The following is a 26,515-nucleotide window of genomic DNA, read 5'->3' as shown; positions in this document are numbered from 1 at the left end:
TAAACCATTTTCCTGACTAGTCAGCGGAGACCTGATAAACCACTGGTAAAGAAAAAACCCGTCATTTTAGAAATAAAGCATGTATTTCTAATATAAATGAGAACCTGTGTGTATTATATGGGATATACACACAGTACAAACATGAAAACAAACTTATCTTTTCTAGTTTTGAATAGCAGTCTCTAAGTGGAGAAAATTGTGTTGTACAAATTTAATAAGCAGCTAGATTTCATGTTTAACATTCAAATTAATTTGGGGAGCAAACAAAGGTCCGTGCATCTTTCGGCTCTGAAGTCTGACACTCATTCATACATTTTAAAAAAGCCCTCTTCAACTTTACAAGCAATTTATGGAAAGAATGTACTTTGATGCAAGACACATGACACTTGGCTTACCTTTCAAAGAGTTTTTTTAAATAAATCTATTATATAAAGAAATGTGTGTTTGCCAAAAGTCTGTTAAAATTACATGAAAACAACTTTAAAACCTGTTCACTGAGGATAATTGAATTAAATTTCCTGTTTTTAAACATTTAGTTAACAGTTCAGAATATTGCCTGGTGTAGTTTCAATAAAGATGTGATATGAAGACCCACAAAAGAGTAAACATGTCCCCATTTCAATTTGCTATGACAACAAAACTTCTAGAAACAGCTTTCTTGGCTGGACAAGTTCAGTGTACGAGTAGTCCCTTGCAATAGCTCTATGCTCTTAATGCAACCTGTAATAAAACAGTGCTCCCCATAAGCCATTATTCACAAAACCTGAAATTCATGTGACATTCTGAAAAAGTCTACTGCAGAACAGGTTAACAGTTAATTGAACATACATATTCGATATATGTATCAAGGCCAGAAAACAAACCACTGGCTATTCCTTGTTATCTGTGTGTGTCAAGTTTTACATTTAAAATTCTCAGGGCTTTTTTGCCTTTGTTTTTTTTTTCTGGGGGACTCACCTTCCATCATTGGTTGGCTCCAAAATATAGTTAAGTGGAAGATAGTATCTCACTGTAATTACATGGAATTCATATGGAATAGTAAACCTTACATTGGACAATATTGTAGAACACCAGAGTAAGATCCATAAAGAAATACCGTATCTTCCAGTATATATATATATATATATTAAAAAAACCAAAAACCAACCAACCAACCAAAAAAAACCCAAAAGGAAGAACTTTATACAAGCAGTTATAGTAACTTTGTTTCAATTAAAGATGCAACTCTCTCTCACTCCTGGGAAGAATAAATTGGTAACGGCACTGCATCTCCACAGTGCAAAGTATCCTGAGAAATTATTAAGAACAACAAAATACAGGGCTGCCATCACTAAGTTCTTGCACAAAACACAGCAATTAAATATCTTAAATAAATAAAACAGCAGATAACCTATATTGTATCTATCACAAAAAGGGGATGTGACCTGGGACACTGCTAATTCTTCCATCACTGATAATTAGAAAAGGATTGTATTCAATTACTGTTAATATCTTTCAAGTTAATCTATGGCCAATAATGTACAAGGAGGTAATTTGTAATTCAAGTCTTTTTGTTTGTTGTTTTTTTCTTCAACTAGCTACAAGCTGAGTTCTAAATTTTACATTGAAATACGACTCAAATTTAAAACAAGCCCTCTCAGAGGAGCATTTTCTAATTTTGTGCAACTTTGACGCAGAGCCCAACACAGTCCTATGAAGAGAGACAGTGCATCTTTAAGCTGATTGGCACTGAAATCCCACTTTCTTTAGCTGCATTCTATTAACTTGGCCAAGTTATCTCGTAACTCTGTTAGTTCAAATATTTTTCCATCAAGAATTTCTAAAAGTGTCTTCAAGTTATTGCGAAAAGCTTCTTGCTCATTCTGACTTTTCTCCAGACGTTGCTCTAGATCAGACAGCTGGCCTTCCAGGTCTTTGTTTCGAATTTCTACTTCCTTCAGAGAAAATACATAACATGTTAATGTGTTGTCTGCAAACAGAAAGCAGTCTAACCTCCTGCTGGTATTTGTGTCCTATTTTTGTCACCTGGCTTTTAAAACAATTTGTGACCCTTTACAGTTTCCACTAAATGAAAACTAGAACCCAAATTGTTAACTACGATTGCGTACGTACCACCACTTCCTCCACTTTTTCAGTAATTCATTTGAAGGACAGAAACTTTTGGAGAGGGATGAAATTTAGTCAGTGAACAACAGATGTGATATACTTACTCAGGTAAGTTACTGCTTCTATCATTCAGAAATGTGCCACTTACTGAAAACAGCTTCTCAAAGGTTTACTTAAGTTCAAGTGTTCCCTGATTTAGACTACATGAATTGCTCAAGGACATAGTCCCCATTAAATGGTCTCATACAGAAACTCATCCAGAATACTGCTTTATGGATGGAGGAGTACTACCTTACTCCTGTCCCACATTATAGGCCTTTTCACCCTGAAAATTAAGACAGAAACATAAGCTAGCATGACTGATGTCAAGGTGACACTGATTGTAACAGATTTAAACCTGCAAGAGCAAGCCGAATGTCTTGTCTCGCTGCACAGTGCCCTGGAGCACCCACCTGCAAGCCCCACAGTAGGGCAGCAGTGGGAGCAGGGAAAGCGCGAGCCACCCGTGCCGTACGGACAAGCTGTTCCCATACAGCGGGTGGGAAGACGAAGCAGCGGCATGTTGCATGCAGCTGAGGGGATCTGACCCTGAGCAAGCTCAGCTCTCATTCACAAGGAAGAGAAGCCCCCCGGCACCAGCCCGCTGGGACCCCTCACAGCTCTGGCTCACGCCTGGCAGCGCAGGGAGGTCACCGCTCCTCGGCTTTGTGCAAACCGGGTGCCCTCTCTTCTATCCAACTACTAATGTAGCAGTCATCTGGGTCTGGAATAGCATATTGTTATTTGTCCCATTCATTGCACGTCTCGTAGATTCATGCTAGATTTCGTAATTTCAGTTACGAAAAGCACTTTCAAAGGCAGCACAACAGGGACAGTGTATTTAGTACACCATACACCCTGTGCAGCCATTCGCTCGAAAAGTGCATCATGAATTTGTATTTACACACATTAACATCTTTTCAACACCGCTTCCCTTTACATCGGCTTTGTGTCACAACGCTTTAACAGGCCTGCTCTGCGTTTTTACAACAACTGTTTCACACAGCCATGGAGAAGGAGATTTGGCAGTGGTCACTGATCCCAGCACAAGCGACTCCGCTTTCTGCTCTCCCACTCTCCCACTGTTTTTATGATGATTCTTCTGTCTCTCTCTAAAGCTAACAAATATATGTTTACATTGGAGAGATCTCAGCTAACCATAAGAAACAACCTGACCCATACAGCGCATATATTTGGGCAGTCATGAGTTAACAGGTATAACACGGCAGCCTTGTGTCAAAGTCCGTGGCCCAAGAGAAGTTTCCACCCGTGAGGGGTCTGATGGCAGCACCGATCAGCCGCTGCATCCCTGGCCGGAGGAGGGATGGGGTGATGTGGCCAGTGCTCAGTTTTGGCTCCCAGCCTCTGCAGGGGGGGAGGGCTCTGGGACCCACAGTCGTGGTGCAGGTGGAGAAGGCAGAGCCTCGGGAACCTGATCTCCTCATAATTGTGGCTTCTTATGCAACCAAGGGTTACGTGCAAGCTGAACTGGAATACCTCCCTTACTTCTTGTTTGTAAATGCGGAAGTTAAAAATTACAGAGTTTTGGGCACTGGTCTTGAACAGCACAGCTGAGAGCAGGAAGTATCCATTGCTGCCAGGACCAAGAGAAGAATTAGCTTAATGTGTTTAATACTAAACAGTATGGTTGCCAAAGCACTAAAGGAAGCTAACTGAAAAGAGTATTTGTAGAAACAATATAAATTAAAATACATATGTGTTTATGTAGTGATTAGCTACCCCACCGCTGCTATAAATGAACAAGCTAACTGATTATAAGCCAGCTACACCCACTGAAGGCTCTTCTTCATTGAGCCTACTCCTGCCCTCCAAACCGAGTACTGACAAGTACTACCTGGTGTAGTGACTGCATGGGTTCAAGACCCTCTGAGGCCAAATGACTGCAGTAGAGGACAAGAAGGGAAATTCAAAGTCACCTCAGCTCTGCAGGAAAGACACAGTCCTTTCTTCAGCTCACACAAAACCGATGGTTGTTTTTCCATGTTTGATTACGCGTCCTGCTTCTCCTGTCACTGCTCCTCTTCTACTCACCAAATATGTGTGCTCTAGGAAGTCTCCTTGCCACTGACCTTACCCCAGAGATAATTAATTTTTGTAAGTAGGCAAGCCAGTGATGAAAGGGACCACTTTGGAACAAATCCACAGATACATATAAAGTTTTATTTCATATGGTTTTATATCTGGGCCCGAAGAGCATCCCATTGGCCTGGATCTAGCACTGAAGATCATCTTTCAGACCCTCCTCAGACGCTCTTAAACTGAGGAATTGTTCTGCTGTGAGCTGTTAGGGTGGGAGCACCCACGAAAAACCAAAAGCTTTATGTTAGATGTAGGAACTCCCATCCATGTACAGCAAAAGGCTAACTCTCCATTGCTAGTCCTTGCCCTGTATCTCTTCAAATCAGAAGAGCTTCCTTCTTTTGTTTAAACTTCCAGCTTGCATATTTTATTTGTATGCCATTCCTGACATCTCTTTCCTAATCCATATACATTTAGCTTCCCAAACATTTCCTCAGATATACTTTCTCACACACTTGCTCCTGTTTTATTTTTCCTAACTTATGCTTAACATATTCAATGACATATGGGAAGTAGAACTAACTGAAATATGCCAGGAGCTGTTGCTTTTCATTTCTGGAAAATGCCTCTTCCCAAATTTTACATTTGATCCTTACGTATATTTACCCTGGATTAGCATTAATGATCGTTGCAATAGTATTGCATTACAAGTTCGCATCCAGCTCATGTGCAGTTTCCTATTACAAATCAGTCTACCTCAAAACTGTTGCTTGCTTCTTGATTGGAAGAAGTGGAGAGGTGTCCATGTAATGCAATCTATTCCCCTAGTTGTGTCATTTCACTTCATTTGCAGTTAATCTCGTCTAACAATAAACTGACTCTTCTGATACACCTTTGCAAGGTGTATTTTACACTGTTTTTTCAAGCTCCTCTTACAGCGAACACAATCATTTCTCATACATTGTTTTCTTTTAGAAAAGAAATAAATTATTAACAAGTCATGTTTGTTATTTGCATTGTAATAATCTTTTGTGGAATTCAGTGCAAGGATCTGAATAAAATATTCAAACCATACACAACAGCTATATTTAGGACTCAGCCACAGTAATAAAGATATCCTGACTTACTGTGAGAGTCACACTGATCATGACTCATTGATACTTTTTCTCTACATTGCCAATGAAATTATTAAGTAACAAGGGCCCTGATACTTACCCTTCACAGTGATAACATACTGCTCTTCACTGAAATTTGCCAATGATGGATTTCTAATTCAGTCCCTGATACGAGGGTGTCAGAAATGCAATACACCTTGAAATAATAATTTCTCTGTATAGCATTTTTCATACAGGCTATACTCCAAAATATTTTAGACTTACATAATCCATTTGCAAACACAAGAGAGAAAAAATAGAGCAGAAGAAAAAAGAGCGAGACAAACAGATACGGACCCTGGAGACAATCACCCTGAAAACAGATGATGAGTCAACTAAGTGAACAGATGTGAGATGGTTAGTCTGGAGCTACAGAAGAAAACACCATTTCACTGATGTCACCGATGTAGGGTGAAGTGGCTCAGAGACGGCCAGTATAATCAAAGCAGGACAATTATAGCAAAGCAAAGAATCAAGATCTTTTCAATGGGCTGCATCAGGCTAGTAATAAGCTTTAAGCTTAAGAAAGGCAACTTTTAACTCAGATCCTAAGTGAGCTTTAAATTCACTTGAATAGAACCATACAGAACTCTTTTCAGAAACTGATCACCTACAACGTGACGTATGGACATATATACACAATATATCCATTTGGTTACTAAAGATACAAATATACCAACAGGAAGCTACTGACTTTATAAAATACAAATTTTAATAAAAACTTCGCGTTTTCTCATCTTTCATCTCTTACTAGTCTCTCATAATTCTGCTTGCTAAGAATAGCTAATTCCTGCTCACTATTACTTTTCATATGATCTTACACTGAGATTACTGCATATGCTACTGCTAGAACAATTTCCAACTTTCATTGTAATCTCCCTTTTGAGTCTCTCAGATAAGCGCCTTTGCAGCTGAAAACTCCCATTTTTAGCCTAAAGCCAGCAACAATTTTTGGAAAAAGGCAAGCTCAGGTGTATTCAAAACAATCTTTAAAGATTGTTTAAAGTAGTAACATACTTTTTCCAGATAATTTGACTTAAGAATGGGGAAAAATGAATAAACTCATTTTGCCCTTATGTGGTTTATTCTGTAGGCTAAAATGAGACTGAAGGAAGTTCCGATTCATGTAATGCGTTTCAAAGAATACCTGCTTAATGATTTTTACGCTGTGGCAAGTCTGATGGGGCTTGCTTTCAATGTGATTTAGTTTGAGCCACAGAACAGCGAGGGTCACCTTTCAGCACTTGGGATCTGGAGCTATTTGATGCCTAAGTTTCCAGTCCTATCAAAACTCTGAAGGCTGAATTCAGAGTTTAACTCATCTAAGCTTTGGGTCAGCCTCATTCTGAAGGCAGGTTTCACAAGGGAGGTGCATATGTGCTGGCTGGTCAGCCCAGCGACAGACAGACAGGAGCTTAGACATAGCAAGGGAGAGTATACTGAGGGCACACTGATTCCGGCAGGCTGAGGTATCTGGCTTTACACTCAGTAAAGAAACAACCCAGAAAAACCAAGAAAAACACAATGATTCTAAATAATTCCAAGAAAATGTCAAAGTGTGTTTTTAAAGTCTGTACTACACAAGAATGCTTTAACTTTTACTTTCTCAGGGCATGTTTAAAAGCTGAGTACAAATTCATCCCAACCTGATGACACACAGCCTCACAGTTTGAGTGGCACACAAGACCTATGGGAAGACACTGGAATGAAAGTGAGACCAGAACTGCCCAGGACGTGTATCAATGAAGGACATCTGCTAGCCTGAGCGTACTCTATGGACTTGTAGATGAAATTTGGGTGTGTTTCCTCGGGTAAAAATAGCAGCTTACAGCAGGTGGAAATTTTGATACAAATGCCTAAGGATCATCCCAACCCACCACTTTGCAATACAGTCTAACTTACATATTTATCTGGCACCTTCAGTGAATATAACACAAGTTGCTGATAAGAACTGCTCACTTGATGATCTTTTATCCTTTCTCTCTAAATTAAGATGATGCGCTATAGCTCACCTGTAACTTCTGGGTCAGAGAATCCCTCTGTGCCTGGAGCTCTCTGGCATTGTCGATTTCTTGTTTCAATCCTTCTATTTCCTAAGGGAGAAAAGACGACCTTGCTAGCAACAGGTTACCTGGCTTGGCCTCAGTTCAGGTAAGCTGACTACCGCTTCTTCCGAGCAAGCCATTGCAATGATACCAAAACTGGCAGCTGGCTACTGCCCATCACAGCACATGAAGTTTAAGCCCTGCCCTCAATACTCCAGAATCACAGTCCCAAAACTGCAATTCCATTCCAAAACAATACAGATAAGCATTTTCTTTTATAAAAGTCCAAATTTTTCTCTCCCACACAAAAGATCTGAAAAAACTTTTTCCTGGAAAATTAAGGGTTCTTGTAATTAGAGAAACAGTTTTATACTTTAAATTCTATTAGAATCTCTCCTTTTCCATTTTTTCAAGAGAAAATCCAATTTTCATCTCTGAGCTGCTTATTATGTCACTAGCAGCAAGGCTTAGCATCAAAAAATTGCCTGCTTTGACCACTGATTTCTGTAAAAAGAGTCTAAAAGAAATGGTATCTTTAATTTAGCAAGAAGAAAGTTTTAAGATATAAAAATAACAAATATTGATAAATAACGAACAGAAGAGAAACCTTTTCTTAGCTTACTTTCAGGAGACAAGAACAGAAACAATGAAACTCAAAGGTATCAAACTTAAAACTAATAAGTACTTTTCCCCGGAAGGCCATATTCACCTCCCAGAACTCCTTTTGGAAAGATCTCTTTGCAGCCAACAGCTCAGCATAATTCAAAAGTGAATGGGCACCAAAATGGGAAACATTACCAACCCGAGGCTAATCTCTTAAGTATGAGGGAGTTTGGAAAAGGCTTTGTTCCATTTTGGGTGGATATTCTGTAAACTACCGTGCCTCTCCTGCATCCTCCTTGGAAACACCTAACAACTGCCCCGCTGGCAGCACGACCCTGCAAGACACACTGCCCCTCTGAACCCGCACACCAGTGCCCACTGCGTCTGTCACGGGGGGCTCAAGGAATCTGGTCTTAGACTGGGCAAATAATCCTTCATACACGGCTCCTTCCACCTCCTTTTTCCCATCCCTAAAGGGGCAATTCTCGATCATTCTGTGGCACAAATCTGCTTTCCTCTAGGACCCGTGCCAGTGCAGGTGTTACTCCAATTACTCTTATTTTCTTGCTGCTGGTCCGGCCCAAGGCAGATGGCACAATAAATATTATCAGGTTGCAGGCTGGGGGCTTGGCATGCATTTAAGGAAAGGGCTGATCATAGGGATCATAAAAGTCACCTATATTAACATAGCCTGAAGAACAGATTGGTCTGAAAATGGCATTGATCTATGACTTGTTCCAAACCGTACTCTCCAGAAAAAGGAAAGCATGCTTACAACAGCTTCCCTTCTTAGTGAATATGGACTGCATCAGTGTGATGACCTCTCTGTGGAAACCACTTATGACTTACTTTTGCAGAGATGCGTGGTAAAAGCAAACAGGAAAACGATACTTTTTTTTTGCTGTTCAGATACCCAGCTCTATATTGGACTGTAATTATATACATAGAAAAATATTAATAATTTCAAAGAAGCTGGAAAAAATTGTACTTTGTAACAGCTATAGGAAATAATACAGTATTTACCAGCTGTCACAAGCTTAACATCGAAAGCCTTTAGAAATGACATAACAGAAAAGCCAAGAATAAATGTTAGCAAATACCTCTTCTTTTTTCTTCAGCGTAGACTCTAACTCCTGTATTGTCTGGTTTAATTCTGTTTTATGCGTGTGGACTGCATTGGCTTGACTGCTCACACACTCTAGCTCAGTCACCTGTTGAAATAAATAGAAGGAACACATACAGAATCAATTTCAACAAATTCAAGATACTATTACTTCTTTGCATCAATAGCTGCATTTGAAATATACCCTTAGTTCTGGATGACTTATGTTGATTAAAATGGTGAAGGTGTTCTTATGAAGTTAGCATAAAAATCCTTAACAAATTATTTAGCATAAAATGGTTGCTATGACTATTTGGAAACAATGAATTTAATATGTTGCACACTGAAAAGAACACTAATTAAAATGTATACTTACTAAATATTGAAAATTTTATGAAAGAAACTGAATTACCATTTCAGAAACAGTAACGGCTAGACGTTTAAACACAGATCTGTCTATCTAACCTCTCCATATGACACTTTTTAATGTTGCACCATCTTAATCAACTAAGGAACAATGCTCACCCACATCTTAGCAAGCCAATTAGCATTTCACAGCCTCCATTTCTGACTCCACATCAAGAGTGTAATAGCAGACACTCAGCCACCAACGTACAGCTGCCAACTAATTACTTCCTCTAGTTTTGGATCTCATCTCTCAGTCACAAAGCCAACAGCTAATGGCACAATTTGGATTTGCACAGTTCTTCTTTATTAGCAGACAGCAAATACTCTCCATCTGCCCTTGGATAAGTTAAGATACCTGGCAGTGGTATGCCCTTTTTTTTTATTTTTTAATCAAAGAGATGTTAATTATGCTGCCATTCACAGATAAACAGTTGTCAAAAAATAGCTTCTGCACTGAAGAAATAAACTCCATGCAGCTAGAGTCTACCCAGAAAAGTCTTTGTTCATGTGCCTCTCAAATTACAGATCAAAATATTAGAGAACTCTCACACAGCATGTCTGCGTGGATGTGTGCACTAAAACCTTTTTGTTTAATAACAAACTGTTAAAATATTAAAAACACTATTTAAAACCTAATAACTCATTTTTTCCAGAAGATATGAGCCTGTCAATCTTAGTACACAGTCTTCAACAGAGCTGCCACCATCTACCTACAGTAACTAACAAATCTGGTCCAAAAACTCCTTTGAACAAAGTGCTACCCAACTCTGCAACGAAAACCTTCAAGTCTCCATTTAACTGTCTTGGAGAAGTAGCCCTCAGACAGAGGTCAGGCATTCTCCAGGACAATTTTATTTCTTAGATGAAAGAACATCTCAGGGAATCAAGGTTGGTGCCTTCCAGCACCTATGCAGTCTAGCTAGTGAAGCCACTGTGATGCCAGTAATTTCAGACTCTGAATAATTTGTAGGCTCAAAAGGTAGATTACTGAGTGCAGAGAGAAGTCAAAGGAAAGCCAAGATGAAATACAAGAAAATTAAAACAAAATCACTATCAACTTCTCCTTTCTGAGTCACTGGGAATGAACTTCCCCTCTGTAACATCCATAACGAATCTAGTTTATTCTACTGGAAAACCGTGATTAGACATTTTTGCACATCAGATTTATAAATGGAGAGAACTGAGATTACAGCAAATTCTTGGGAGGGGTTAAGGGGAATAAGGGATGAGGAAACAGCTTGGTAACACAACACCCCACCGCCACCCAAAGAACTATCTTATTTGCTGGAATTGTCCCAAAAGAAGTATCAGTGCTCATGGCAAAAAGTAATAGCCGTTTGCTCAGTTTTATATGCCACTGAGTATTACAGCTGATAATTTTCTCAATTTGCTTCAATTACACAAAAATATATCTATTTAGATTCCTTGCGACTGCTACCAATTGTGACTGTTACAGTATTCACCACTACAATTACACAAACACAAACAAGCAGAATTGGAACACACCGACTGGGATAAACCTATGTCTACACAGTGTCCGAACTAACATCTAGATACAGCAAGAATCACAGAGGCACAGAGTAATTTAGGTTGGAAGGGGACCCTGGTGGTCATCTGCTCAAAATAGGGTAAATTTTGAAGTCACATTTGGTTGCTCAGGGTCTTGGCCAGTCAAGAACCCTTCACTATCTAGCAGAGCTGCCACACTTTTATGCAGGTTCCTGTATGGCGGGCTGCAGATTTATGCAGAGGTCTACCTCATTTCTAAGTTTTGCTGAAACTGTCAAACTCACTCAGCTCGCCCACCTTCACCCCTTCCGATGTTTAACTTCTTAAACATTTCCAAGCTATTCTGCTGAACTGAGTCTTGAATTGGAGGTGGAAGCCTCTGTGAACCCGGGGCTAGGGTTGTTAGGGGAACCCAAGGTCAGACCCTCTCCCACCCCTTGTGAAAGACTGGAACATTGTATGGTAACATCTAAGGTCAATCTCTCTTTTAAAACTGTTGCACTCAGCAATACCCACTGGCTCTTACCAAGCACTGGCACAGTGAATACCCACTTAGACAAAGTGTAAGAGCCTCAACTGGAGAGACAGAAGAAAACCCAGTCCCCAAACCACCTCTGTCCTAGCACCTAGTGCCTTGGAAGCAAGTGTGCAGAGGTGTCTCAACCTGTGACTAGGGAAGCTCTTGGACCCCCACTGTTCTCCACATGGTTCCCTCTGGGCTGGTACACACAGGGAGGATGCATGTGTTGGTGCAAGCCTGGAATCCAGGGAGGCTGGTGGACTGAACTGCAGTGGATGAAATGTTACTGCTCTCAGCTGCATGTATTGTCGCTGGCTGAAAACATCTTCTGCAACAGCCCCACCAGCTGCACGGCTCATGTGAACACTCCCCAGTACGCTCTGGTCCATACTAACTCAAGACGTCTACTGGAGTTGCTTAAGCAAACACGGCTGATTTTGCTTAGGCAGAGCAGGGAGTGCTCTCACAAACGTTTTTGCCAGCAGAGGCAACTACTGTCAGAAGGGCAATTAATTACCAACACTAAAAGGTCTGTGACGTCTTACTCTGGTCCAGCTTTTCTCTGGGCGAACGTCCATCTCCTACTGCTTATGCAAGAAAATAATGCATTGTTCAACTCTTTTGTTTACTGTTCGTTGAAAAATCAGTAAGTTGGAAAAAAAGAACAAATTAAATAAAAAAAACAGAGTTACTTTAATCACAGCCTTATTTGAATGGCCATTCCTACAGAGATCTGAAAAGATGTCAAATATCTTCATGATGTTATCTTCTTGAATGTACCTACAAAAAAGAAAATCATATTGTGACCCTTTCAAAAAATCTGTAGAGTAAGATGGGCTCTAAAATGATGCAATATAAAGAATATGCAATTGAAACACATAAAGCTCTAGGCAAAAATCTGGATAGCATTTACTTGCTCTATTTCCTTGCTTCAAATTGCATTTATTTTGGACCAGTGGTCCAAAAATCATTAAAAATAGTATTTATGCATTATGCACAGAAGGGGGCATAAAAGGAAGCTAAAATGCTTTAGTCTGACCCTCTTCATTCAGTGTTTCATGTTTGAGAGCAAGGCTTAATCAATCATTCAAGCCTTTGCACAGCAACACTGAGCAATGTACCTGTGATTAAGCCTTGTTTCCAGTACAGAATTCAAACTGAAAGAACAGTCTTTGAACAGTAACTGATTAAACAAGGTTCTTCTATTGTGCTATCATAAGACTGCACTGACTTGCATATCTGAAAAAAGTCAATAATGTGGCTTCGTATTTGAGAGTAAAAAAGGAAAAAAGTATTGTTCTTAGCCTCTGCTTCTTTATTTTGCTTTTATCATCCAGGTAAGGATTGCACATAGGGAAAAAAATTCTGAAAGGGCTTTTTAGTGACTGTTTAATGAGCTAACTCTTCTAGTATATGGCTGGCATTATAATTAACTGCATACTTCAGTGAGAAATACATCAGCTGAAATAAGACAGCATGGCAACTTGTTCTGGCATGGCCTAGATCTTCTCAGCAGGGGCCATTCTAGAGCTTTCTGGAAATTTTAATCTAGGGTCAACAGCCTATAAATAAAGGAGGATGCCAGGCAGAAGTTTTCATTGCAGCAGACAGAAAGCACACACTGGGCTGCTGGGAAGACTGGGCTGCTGGCTGCTGGCTGCTGGAAGAGGAGAGAGGCTTTGGGCCATGTAACACAAGAAGTAACAGCCTTGATGTAAGCTTAAGACAGTGGCTGCCCAAAGCATCAGAAGACCAAAGAATTTTTCAAAGAAAACAAACCAAATCAAATCATAAAGAAACCATGAGAGGGGATTGCATCAAATCCCAACACAGACAACTACTTCACAAGTAAAGACTTCATTTCACAGAATCACAGAATCACTAAGGTTGGAAAAGACCTGTAAGATCATCAAGTCCAACCTAAAAAAAAACCAAAACAAAACCAAAACCAAAACAAAACAAAACAACAAAAAAAAAACCCAACACCAACCCACCCAACACCACACAGCTCCATGCCCATCAAGCCACATCCCACAATGCCACATCCACACATTCCTTGAATACTTCCAGGGAGGGTGACTCTACCACCTCCCTGGGCAGCCTGTTCCAATGTTTCACTACTCTTTCAGTAAAGAACTTTTTCCTAATATCCAGCCTGAACCTCCCCTGGCGCAACTTGAGGCCATTTCCTCTTGTCCTGTCACTAGTCACTTGGGAGAAGAGACCAACACCCACCTCTCTGCAACCCCTTTTCAGGTAATTGTAGAGAGCGATAAGGTCTCTCCTCAGCCTCCTCTTCTGCAGACTGAACAACCCCAGTTCCCTCAGCCGCTCCTCATAAGACTTGTGCTCCAGACCCCTCACCAGCTTCGTCGCCCTTCTCTGGACACGCTCCAGCACCTCAATGTCTTTCTTGTAGTGAGGGGCCCAAAACTGAACACAGGATTCGAGGTGCGGCCTCACCAGAGCTGAGTACAGGGGCACGATCACCTCCCTGCTCCTGCTGGCCACACCATTTCTGATACAGGCCAGGATGCCATTGGCCTTCTTGGCCACCTGGGCACACTGCTGGCTCATCTTCAGCCGGCTGTTGATCAACACCCCCAGGTCCTTTTCTGTGGGGCAGCTTTCCAGCCACTCATCCCCAAGCCTGTAGCGTTGCATGGGGTTGTTGTGGCCAAAGTGTAGAACCCGGCACTTAGCCTTGTTGAACTTCATCCGGTTGGCCTCAGCCCATCGATCCAGCCTGTCCAGATCCCTCTGCAGAGCCTTACGACCCTCAAGCAGATCAACACTCCCGCCCAACTTGGTGTCGTCTGCAAACTTGCTGAGGGAGCACTCAATCCCCTCATCCAGATCATCAATAAAGACATTAAACAAGACCGGTCCCAAAACTGAGCCCTGGGGGACTCCGCTTGTGACCGGCCGCCGGCTGGATTTCACCCCATTCACTACAACTCTCTGGGCTCGGCCATCCAGCCAGTTTTTTACCCAGAGAAGAGTGTACCTGTCTAAACCACGATTTGCCAGCTTCTCCAGGAGAATACTGTGGGGAACAGTGTCAAAGGCTTTGCTGAAGTCCAGGTAGACAACATCAACAGCCTTTCCCTCATCCACTGTGCGGGTCACCTGGTCATAGAAGGAGATCAGGTTGGTCAAGCAGGACCTGCCTTTCCTGAACCCGTGCTGGCTGGGCCTGATCCCTTGGTTATCCTGCACGTGTCCCGTGAGCACCCTCAAGATGAACCTCTCCATAACCTTCCCTGGCACTGAGGTCAGGCTGACAGGACTGTAGTTCTTCAGATCCTCCTTCCAGCCCTTTTTGTAGATGGGCATCACATGGACAAGCCTCCAGTCGCCTGGGACCTCCCCTGTTAACCAGGACTGTTGATAAATGATGGAGAGTGGCTTGGCAAGCTCCTCCGCCAGCTCCCTCAGTACCCTTGGGTGGATGCCATCAGGCCCCATAGACTTGTGAGTGTCCAGGTGGCATAGCAGGTCGTTAACTGCTTCCTCCTGGATCATGGGGAGTTTATTTTGCTCTCCATCCCTGTCATCCAGCTCAGGGAGATGGATACCCTGAGGATACCTGGTGTGGCAGAAGGATACCTGGTGTAGACAGAAGCAAAGAAGTGGGTATGACAGAAATATTTTGAGTGGTCACTTTCCTCAAGCAATTATTGACTGAATGAATCTGCACTATGTTTGCTGCAGGTTGATTCATTTTTTCAAACCACTTTCTTGAGATAAATTTGTACATTTCTGATCTCAAACAACAATATTTTTATTCAGCATCTTAAATTCAGTACTGACAGATCATGAAATTCCTTCTAAACTTCATACAGAAATTACTTCAGCTGCTACAGAAATGCAAAGAAAGACAGATTAGAACATATTTTCAGTGTAGCTGTAGCCTATTTTATAGACCTGACAATATTAACTTGTTGTTTCCTAAAGGTATGTTTATCCCTTCTATTTAATGTGGAATGCAACATCCAAGGTCGACTAGCTCAGGCTACAGTGCAGAACAGGCAGAGTGCTCTCATGCAAAACTGAATTTAAATATTACATATTTTTAGCTGGTTGAGTTACATCCCTAAATGCATCATAACTGTGACTGTGACAATATTATTCCATCGATAATTCAAGATGAACCTCGTAAAAAGACAAAAAACAGCCCTTTGCTTTCCACAAAGAGAAAAGGAAGTGATCACAGAATCACAGAATCACTAAGGTTGGAAAAGACCTCTAAGATCATCAGTCCAACCATCAGCCAACACCACCATGCCCATTAAACCATGTCCCACAGTGCCACGTCCACACATTCCTTGAATACCTCCACGGATGGTGATTCCACCACCTCCCTGGGCAGCTTATTCCAGTGTCTCATCACTCTCTCAGTAAAGAAATTTTTCCTAATATCCAGTCCGAACCTCCCCTGGCGCAACTTGAGGCCATTTCCTCTAGTCCTGTCACTAGTCACTTGGGAGAAGAGACCAACACCCACCTCTCTGCAACCCCCTTTCAGGTAGTTGTAGAGAGCGATGAGGTCTCCCCTCAGCCTCCTCTTCTCCAGACTGAACAACCCCAGTTCCCTCAGCCGCTCCTCATAAGACTTGTGCTCCAGACCCCTCACCAGCTTCGTCGGCCTTCTCTGGACACGCTCCAGCACCTCAATGTCCTTGTAGTGAGGGGCCCAATGATGTCTCATGGCTCAGCAAAACTAGGAATAACTGCACAAAGTTTCACATAATTTATGCAGACAAAGCTTCTAAGTTCTTCATGGTGGACAGTAAGATGCAAGACAGCATGCAACAAGCCAATCATAAAAATAATTCCAACATAGCTTTCAAGACTAAAAAAACTCTGGAAACATTTTTGGTGCTCAGAAATGTGAAAATGTATAAAACAAGGAAAATTGGTTTTCAAGGTTGCTGCTGAGAAAGTAAAAAGCACACCATAGTATTTATTCAGATACATCACTTCTGACAGCAAATTAATTATTGTAGTTTTCCAAGACTTACACGTAGATAAAATGATAACCTGGGGGCAGGGGGCAGTTTTGTGCATTACCAACAATATACTACTTTTTTCAACTGAGAAAACAATTAAAGATTTTGCTGAAAGGCCACATTTTTCTCTGTGGGCACTGATGCCTCAAGCCGTGGAAATATCAAAATATTTTCCACAGTTACTCATTTCTGTAGAGATGAAAGAGGAATAATCCATCATCTGCTTGATTTTGGTGAAGAAAGTAATAAAACTGCAGTAGGTATATTTGAAAATATAAGAGGTTTACTAAAATCAATGCTGTGAGCTTCAGCCATGCATTATTATTTGCAACTGATAATGCTAATTCTAACTTCAGGGGACATCCCTTTCTCTGCAATCTGATTAGTAAATACTTTTTCTCGCTATCTGGCCATGTCATGAAATACATGCAAGAGCAAACACAGTAAAGATATGTCATCCTTTAATCCTGAGGATTTAAATCCAGTAATTTCCTCATTCTCCAGCAGTTTTGGAATTATAGGATATATTTCATTCCATAAAGCTTTGACTATGTAAAAATTTTGTGGCATGCCTCCACAAAGTATGTTTTTTATAACTTGCAGATAAATGGATCTTAACACTTTTCTTAGGTTTTTTAGAAAGATGAAGATGGGGATGAGAGACCCTTCTGTGAAAACATCTTTTTTTTCCTTTCCCAGAATGACAGTAGTTTCGTTGGTTGGTTGGTTGTTTTCTAAATTATAATCTCATATATGACACATTCAGTGAAAGTGAATTCCCAGAAAAAAACCTAACGAAATAGTCCTGGGTCCTAAATGCAAATCTGCTCTAAAAACAGATCAAGGCAAACAGAAAAACACAGAAAAGACTTGCCTTCAGTTCACTGTATATTAACAAAGCCAAATTCACATTTTGATTCCAGGAACATAATCTGATTCACCTGCTCGGTCTAAAAAGAGACCGTCTTTTTAGTAAACTGTAATTATTAACCAAGGGTTGAATCTTGATAAAGGCTACATGTGGATAATTTGTATTAGGAATTGTGCAGAAAGGGAGCTGAGAGTACGTGCTGGATTTCAGAAATCCTGTCCTAGGAAATGCTATGATAGTCTTAAAGTCAAGACTGACAACACATACCATTTCGAAAACAATATGGAACATACCCCCTGAAGTAAAATGCTTGTATTTTTCCTTTGGTATCCCCTAATGCCATGCAAAGAATGTGGTCAGCCTCTGCAATGGTTTCTCAAGGATTTTTAAAATACTACTCTGGAGAAGAGGAGGCTGAGGGGAGACCTTATCGCTCTCTACAATTACCTGAAAGGAGGTTGCAGAGAGGTGGGTGTTGGTCTCTTCTCCCAAGTCATGAGTGACAGGACAAGAGGAAACAGCCTCAAGTTGCGCCAGGGGAGGTTCAGGCTGGATATTAGGAAAAGTTTCTTTACTGAGAGAGCAGTGAAACTGCCCAGGGAAGTGGAGTGGAGTCACCATCACTGGAAGTGTTCAAGGTACATGTGTCCAAGGCATTGTGGGACATGGTTTAATGGGCATGGTGGTGTTGGCTGATGGTTGGACCTGATCTTACAGGTCTTTTCCAACCGTAGTGATTCTGTGATTTCTTTTTGTTAGAAACTAGTTCCACTGAGACAAGGATAACCGACCTTACGCAGATAATTACAGCTTGCTCTGAAACATAAACTCTCTTTTAAGGCAAGATTGTAATTTAAAAAATAAAAATCAGTCACTATATTCCCATATGTCATCTAAAAACTTGCCTATCACAGTTAGAACAATTAGCCTTTCCAGATCTTACTGTGTCACAGAAAATCCTAATACTCCCCAGAACATCTCTCTTGAACATGTGGTCAATATTTAACATTACGACCTCACTTGGGCAAGAGCTGCCCTTTTTTTTTGCCTTTTCAGGAGTTTCTAGTGCAACAAGAGTTTGTTTGCAATTCCAAATGAAAGGACTGCATATGTAAATATATGGACTTAGTTGTCCATTTTTTGTGCACTCAGAATTGGTCCGTCTGCACACATATTTCTTTCACATAAATGCACAAATACTAACAAAATCATAATCCCACTGTTTTGATTAAACTGCCAAGTTACACATACCTACCCTGCAAAATCCTCATGTATTTTCATTATAAACAAATAGTAACAAGCTGCTATCTAGCCACATGCTGATTACAATATCTTAAGAAGGAAGTTACACTTGAGTAACTTTTTTCTTTAATCAATCAAACCAAATTTAAATACAACGCAAGTTTGGATTGTTAAGTGGTGGTAGGAGGGCCACAGTCTTAAAAGGAGGATGACAGGAGATAGGGATCACATAAAAAAGGTGCATGACCAATAAATTGTTGGATCAAAAGTCCATTCATAATTTTCTTGTTACCACGCTTTCTGTCACCTTCTTTCACATTTCCACTTTTAGATAATGTCCTTCCTTGGCCACATAAAACCAAACAGTTATTCACAGTAGTCCCACAGTGGTGCTAGTAAGACTTTTCAGCAAGTATGAAGCCCACGATATGGGCTCTGATTCAGCAAGCGACTTTATCACATCTGCACGTTCAAAATTTAGTTTTAGTCATTCAATTATTAATGCAGCTGGTGGAAATGTGGAGGGGGTTGCTAAAGGGTCTGCAAAGATTTTCTATAGATGATCTGAGCAGATGGCTTATGCAGCATTCCACACTTCTTGTGGACTTTAATAACTGCTTTTATAGATTGTTGTTCTCTTTAAGTACCACAGAAATAGCCCAATAAAATGACTATGGTTTTATTTCTGTATGCTTACACTTTTTTTTAATAACCATTTTAAAATTTCTTTTAACAGTAGTGAAATCAGAGTCCATTATTTGTCAGGTGGTTTTGATGACTACATAAGATGTCCTCATACTTAATGTCATTCATTGAATAAAAGAACCAGAACATAATAGGCTAATTTTATCTCATTTCCTAGGAAATCCTGGTAAAATAACAAGCTAGAATTCAAGAGTTTACCTCTCTGTTCTTTCACGAATACCCAAGAGCTTGATCACTTCCCTTCACCTCTTTTTATCTTAGGTTTCTTCTCCTGCAAGTGAATGATCTTCAAGGACTGCAGCTCTTATTATTATGCACTGGTGTTATTACTCTGATATTGGCCAGTCATAGAATGATTTACTTCAGCAGTTAGCATGCAAGAAAAAAGTTAATCATTTTCCTTTTTAACAGGACAAAGACAGAACTTCAGGTTACTTTCCATAATTCATATCACCGTTCAATCCTTTCCCTTTAGTGGTATCAGGATTAATCAGTATCAACGCTATTCTTATTTGTCTGCAGTAGCTCACTTGAGGGTTTTTCTTTCTGTTACTGAGCTGTTCTAAACTCACGAATCTCTTTTGACTTCAAAAAGCTATGCAAGGTGTGTAGGAGTGCTCCCCAACCCTGTTTAAGGGAAATCCTTGTTAAGTTGCTTCTGAGCAGATTAGAGGAGAGAAGGCTGAGAGCTCCAAGTTAAGCTCCTGACTGGGCATCACATCTTCCCAGAATTATTATCTCTTTGTATTTGAGAGGGAAAAAAACATACATTCATTTAGCAAACTTCTGAAAAATATAATGTCTGACAAAATATCAAAGTACAGTATTTCTGTCTTAAGCTCACAATGTATCAAAAGAGAGCACAAAACTTTAATTTATTGAGAATTTTGCACTCAGCCACACTGAATCTGTATTCTGTTTTGTCTCAGCTCTAGGCATTATTAATGTAGAGAACAAATGGAAGAAGGAAGATAAAGGTCTCAGAGAAAGCAATAAATGTAGGTTAATATGAAAAACTGAACTGATAGATGAGTAAATCTTATAGTTAATCAGAAATAGCAAATAATAAATTAATTTTCAAAAATGCAATCAAAATCAAAGAAAGGGGCACTTTAGCTTTGTTTATGTATTTTAAAAAGTGTAAAAAAAGTGATACACAGAAAAACTATTTCAGTCAAATTTGAAAACAATTATAGAATAAAAAGTGTTGGGCTTAAAATAATTTAAAACAACTTAAAAAGCAAAGTTTACAACAAATACTGCACGAGATGGAAGACCCAGTTTACCACTGTGAGTGAAAATTATAGAAGGTAAAAGAAAGAGATATAATGTAAAATCAAAGGTTGTTTATAAATAAAACATGACAGAAGTTCAAACTGTGGAAAAAGGTACCACAAGAAGTCAACTAGTAAAACAGTATTAGCAATAATTTTTTTTAATATAAAGACAAAAAATATTTATGTAAATAAGGCTATTTATAAGGCTATTTATATAAAGAAGAACCTAAAGTTGGAAATAATAATGCAAAGTTTACTAATCAATACACATTACTTCCCCTCACACACCACACTTGACAGAAAAATGAGTCTGCTGTAGCTTGCAGACAGATGACTCAGGCACAGAAACTTGTATGTAAACCTAAAGCACACCAGTGAATACCACAATTACGTTAGATATAAACCATGTTATATAATATGGAATTGAACTAAATATAGCAGCTAAAATTGGCAGTATCATTCTTCATTTTGGAGACTGGTCTATTTTACATAAGACCGTGATCTTAGAAGTGAGAGTATCCCTCCACTGCATACCTATCTACACACATTCTTCTTCTCCAGTGGGCAAGATGCTGTGACAGCCAACTTCTTTTCCATATAAAACAACAACTGCATTACAACTGAACATGCAAACTAATTTGCAAGTTTTTCTTTCTCCTTGAAATCAGTTTTTCGATGAGTATTTTAAAAATTCAGTTTATTCAACTTTTCTTACCAAAGTTTCTTTTGGCTCAAACCCCATTTTTCTTCTGATCTGGCAACAGATGCAGGTTGCAGCATGGCAAATTTCAATTAGATAAGATATTAGGAAGAATAATTTGACAAGGGTGGTCAAACACTGGAACAGGCTGCCGAGGGAGGCTGTGGGATCTCCATTTTTTGAGACTTGATTCACAGCCCTGAATAACCTGATCCAGTCCTGGAGTTGGACCTAACTTCAAAGCTGGCCCTGCTTTCAGTGGAGAATTGGACCAGATAACTTCCAAAGCCCTCCATGCTAAATTATTCCGTGATTCTATGAACTAAGGATGGAGTTTATTTCATCTGACTAAAAGTATGTCTATGGGACTATCTAGATTATTATCCTATGGAGAAAGACAAGCACTTACAGAAGCAAATTCAACTCAACACCTTAGCCAGTTTTCTTAAGACTGGGAGGCTTACTCTTCACGCTTTTCTCTCTCCAAGAATTACAAGAAAAAAGTTGTCCATCTTAGACTTGATATATAACTTCTACATAACTTCAGGTGAGATGGATTCCAGTTTGAGGAATATTTTTTGGATCAACTGCAGCTACGAGTTTATACTGAGCTTAATGGATAAACTGAACAGAAAGAACACAATACAGTGACTTAACACTGCTTGCTACCACATGTACCATAACCAACAGTCTCCAGATAAGCCATTTCAACAGCAAATTTTCGATCTGTGTAAGAAAGAAGCATCTGACTTGCAGTTTCGTTTTGAAATGGGGCACTATTTCAATGTACAAGATCACTCTCCAATGGGCAAGTTAGACGAGCTCTTGTATCACACCGTATAGTTAACAGATTGAGATTGATTTTTTTTTTACAGGATCTGCATACTTTTGCCTAGAGGGTTTGAGTTATTGGGTTAGCCAAGTCTATATTTTTCTAAAAGCAATTCCAACAGAGAGCAGTACTCTTGACAAACTATCTTGTCGTAATTTACAGAGAGACATAGGCACAGAGCGTTCCTATATTCTACGGGAGATATCAACAAGCCCTGAGGTCACAGATTACAGAAACCTTTAATAAAGGCATGTAAATAGCAATCAAAAGAGCATAGATCCCATGTTATAAGATTTTGTGTTCCCTCAGAAAAGCAAAATAATTGCAGGAAATTTGCTGGGCAAAGGTTATGAAAAATCATCAGCTATTAATGAATGAATTAAGTAACAAAGACTTAGTTACTACTTTTGTTAACTTTAGTATCATATAAAAGCAAAGTGTCATGCTAAAAATTCCTGTATTAATTAATTGCATTTTCCAGTAGCAGATTTTAAATAAGATTTGACTAAGAGGGAGCGTAACATCAAGAAAAAGGGATCTTTGCCTGTCTTGTCCAGTTGGGTCTCCCCACAGCAAACGCACCTGCTGTTGTAATGTGTTACTTTTCTTTTCTTTCTTAGCTAAGGACTGTATTGTCTCAGCTTTGCAACAAAAGCTGTTAATACATTTTATTAGGAAGAATGCTACCTCATTATGTCCACATTTTAGCAATGAGTTCTTCACTGTAAAGCCTATCTGGTGGTCAAATCCACCTGAACGTCTGCACTATAGTAATTTCAATACAAGGTTGTAATTTAAATAATTTTATCAAAGACTACTATCACCTATTCACAAACCTGGAGCATGGGTTGGAACTCCCACCCTTCCAAAAGAGAAGCTTAAATAAGATGACAGACAAAGCAAAAGTATCCCTCTGTAAAAACACACATGACAAGCTTGTGCGTGACTGGAAAATTTCTGAAGCAAAGCAGTTTTGTCAGCACCTGCCAATTTCTTGAACTGAAAGCACTGGGCAAAAACCACCAGTTTTAATTACACTTCAGGCATTTCGTCCAGCCAGCTATGGCACACACGGTAACAGTCCATCGGAAACTGCTGTTCTTCCCTATCGATCATTTGTCTGGGACTTCAGGCTCCTTGTCTGCAAGACAGTTTAGGTACAGGACAGCCCCAACAACTTGCCATTTCCCCAGGTTTCTCAAGTGAATTCTTGCTACTCTTCCATATCCCCAAGTTAGATGTAGCCTGCTGAATTTCTCCCTGCTCAGATGAATATGAACCTTATTCTTGGCACTACTAACAGCTTCCAGCTGGACAGCTCCAGTGCAGGTCTGAAAGAACCCTTCACAATTTGCAGGATTTGGTTAACTGTAATTGCCATACCTTATTTCATATAGGTGAGTACAGCATACAAAACCAAACTAAAAGGTCTACCATGTTTGCTACTTTACCCTTCCCTTCTTGTCAGCATATTCATGAAACCTGTTTTCATGCAAAAAAGCAATGCTTTTGTTTGTATTTTCTTAACTAAGTACATCTCATTGATATTTTTCTAAGTTAACTGATATTAACAAAAGTAATACAGCTTCATCAAAAACATCTTCCCTCCGTACATGTGCTAATTTGCCTTCACTTTGCACAAAAATGTGTCCTAAGCTATAACGACAAATTCATATGGATAAAGGTGAATACATTATACAATATATAGAGTTACATGTGAAAAGAGACAAGAAATTAAGATCTTGTATTCATAATTCAGCCTTCAACCTTGCATGTTTTATTTCTCCCTCAAACACTGTCATTCCTTCCCCCACTTGACACTGATTTCTGGTTTGCCAAATGATGTCTGCAAAATTTACAACGAAGGGAACAGGACCCAGCCCCTCCTGTATGAAAGCGGGAGCAGACCTCTAATTGCACGTAATGATCTTGAATCTGTGCTCAGTTTTCTTTAGGTGCAAGGATGACAGGAAACTGTTTGTCTTTGTTATATGTGGAAACTACAACAGGGTTTCTTCAGCTTACACATTATCAAGTTTTTTTTTTTTACATCAAGTTCCTATGGGCTTAAATGCAAGCGGGACTAAAGTGCAATGCTCTGGAGAAGGTCCTGAAACAGATGTGATGGCATCAAATGAAGAGTGAAAGCTGGCAAACATGTCATAAGGTTAGATAACTCTTCCTGCAACAATACCCTCTGCAGAAAAAGAACTGCTACAAAGGAAAGAACTTCCCAAGAGAGGAACCCTGTGTGCTTTGAAGTAATCATTAATTTCTGTCTCAAACATTAACTTAAAGTCCCAAAAATAAACTTACTTGTTTTACTTGAAAATGGGCGAATACAGTCACCAGTACTTCCACCTCAAGGATCCTGGCAGTTTGTCTTGACTTACCCGCTTATGAAGACGTTCTGCTTCCTCCTGATATGCGGCAAGTTGTTGTTTCCATTGTTTTACGTTGGCAGTGGACTCCAGCAGGGCTGCTGTGAGCTTAGCATTATTACCCTTGAGCGTGGCCAATTCTGCCTCCCAATGCTTGCTGATTGTCGAACTGCACAGACAGAATAAGAACGGTCAGCACCCCCAAATCTTTTCTTTTTTCTTAAAATGTCTTATAATTTTTTTCAACATATCCAGGAAAAATAGAATTATGCAAAAATCCTGTGACTGAATGTCCAAATGGGAATCTCAATGCTCAAATCATCAAAACTATCAATTCAGAAAATACAGATATATCATTACTGGAAAACAACCTCTAACCCTCCCAGTTCAACAGGGTATTTTTTATTAATAAAACGTTAAGGATGATGACATCCACATCAGTTTGCCAAAAGCAACAGTGTGTAATTCTAGAATATGTATATGATTAGTCACTATTTTAATATATATGTATTGAGTGAAAGTGCTACTACTTTATGAAATAAATATACTGTAGAAGAAGATTTGTCACCGACTTGAGTAAAGAGGGCTAATGTAGCACTTTGGAACTACAGCTTAGTTGTCTTAATGCAAGCCTTCTATCCTTGAAATATACTTTCTTTATGAAATACCATACTAATTTGTACTTGCAAACTCAAAGATCTTGAATTTCAACACCATAATTAATACGTCTTTCCTCAATAATATCAGCAAGGAGTCTAAAGATCAAGGAGCACAGATATATTATTGCTTTATTGCAAAGAGGAAGCCAATGTTGGGGTTTACTGAAGTAGCCTGTGGAGGAACAATCCTTGCCTAGTTTAGTTATTCTCTGAGTAAACACAGAGCTTTAATTTTCACAGGTAATTAGTTTGCCATCATCCACAGACCCTATCTTTGCACTCAGTGTGCAAGGGAAAAACATCTCAGACACATCAGGTGAATGTATTAGTATGCAAACAGCTCATTAATATCTACTTGTATAATGCTAACAGTATACGAGGTGCACACTTACATGGAAAATACATACAGAAAATAATTCCTTTTGTCTAACTGGCTTACTATTAAAGGCAACATTGAAAACCAAAGATCTGTCCCTCTGGCCAAAATGATTTTGTATATAGGTTTGTGATGAACTATTACAATCTAATTATTTATTATAATAAATATATTTTAATATGCTTAATTTAATTATAAATTACTACTATTTTGCATATAAAGTTTTGGGTTTATTTAAACTTTGTACATATGAACAAAGAAACATTCTGTCACCATTCTGTCCACTGTGTTTCTTTCCTCCATTTCATGCATATGTACAGCCCATCCCACCGAAGCGTATTTCAAAAACATTATGAATCCTATAAATGCACCCTAGGTGTTCAAAATCAACCAGCAACCAAGGAACATTTATTACCAATTCAGATCACATCTACTGTTTCACTGAAACATATCTGATTCTTCTACGCTCCAGCATTTCCTTCCAAATACACTGCTCCACCCCCTTGAACAGGAATACAAGTTCCTTCAGAACAGGAATACAGGTTCTTTCAAATTGCTCTAGCATTTCATGATCTATTCCACTAATTAGAAGTTCACCACTGGAAATTTTAAATCTTAAATGACTGAACTAAAATAATGATAATCCTACTTCATCAGGGAACACTGACTCACATATTAAAGAAAATGAGAGCAAGTTTCTGTAACAATGTCTACTCTTCTGTATCTCTAATCAGATTTACTTTTCACTTAACAGTAGCACAGCAGATCAACAAATTCTGTAAAAAACATGCTAAAAAAATCTAGTTCATTATCATATTCATAACTCCTCCTTGATGTTCTGATCTGGCAAACAAATACCCATTCCAGCCATTTCATGCAAGTGAGTAGTTCTATTTAGTAGTCCTGCTATGGCAGGACGAGTAGCAAATTGTGT

The 26,515-nt window shown here is 39.4% G+C and overlaps 1 protein-coding gene across 1 annotated transcript in view; it reads right to left on the bottom strand.

Annotated features, from left to right (window-relative positions):
• Positions 1–1,745: 1,745 nt before the first annotated feature.
• HOMER1 (homer scaffold protein 1) overlaps positions 1,746–26,515 on the bottom strand; it is a 68,069-nt gene continuing 43,299 nt past the window's right edge. Inside the window, exons 5-8 of the mRNA XM_059833955.1 lie at positions 24,559–24,715; positions 9,088–9,198; positions 7,352–7,432; positions 1,746–1,934 (exon numbers count right to left, since the gene is read on the bottom strand). Coding sequence (XP_059689938.1) covers positions 1,746–1,934; positions 7,352–7,432; positions 9,088–9,198; positions 24,559–24,715 — 538 coding nt within the window. The remainder of the gene's footprint in view (positions 1,935–7,351; positions 7,433–9,087; positions 9,199–24,558; positions 24,716–26,515) is intronic.

This window comes from Gavia stellata, chromosome Z (assembly GCF_030936135.1).
Source record: "Gavia stellata isolate bGavSte3 chromosome Z, bGavSte3.hap2, whole genome shotgun sequence".
Taxonomy (NCBI): domain Eukaryota; kingdom Metazoa; phylum Chordata; class Aves; order Gaviiformes; family Gaviidae; genus Gavia; species Gavia stellata.
Note: the sequence above shows the minus strand (reverse complement) of the source record. Positions and strands in the feature narration are given on the sequence as shown.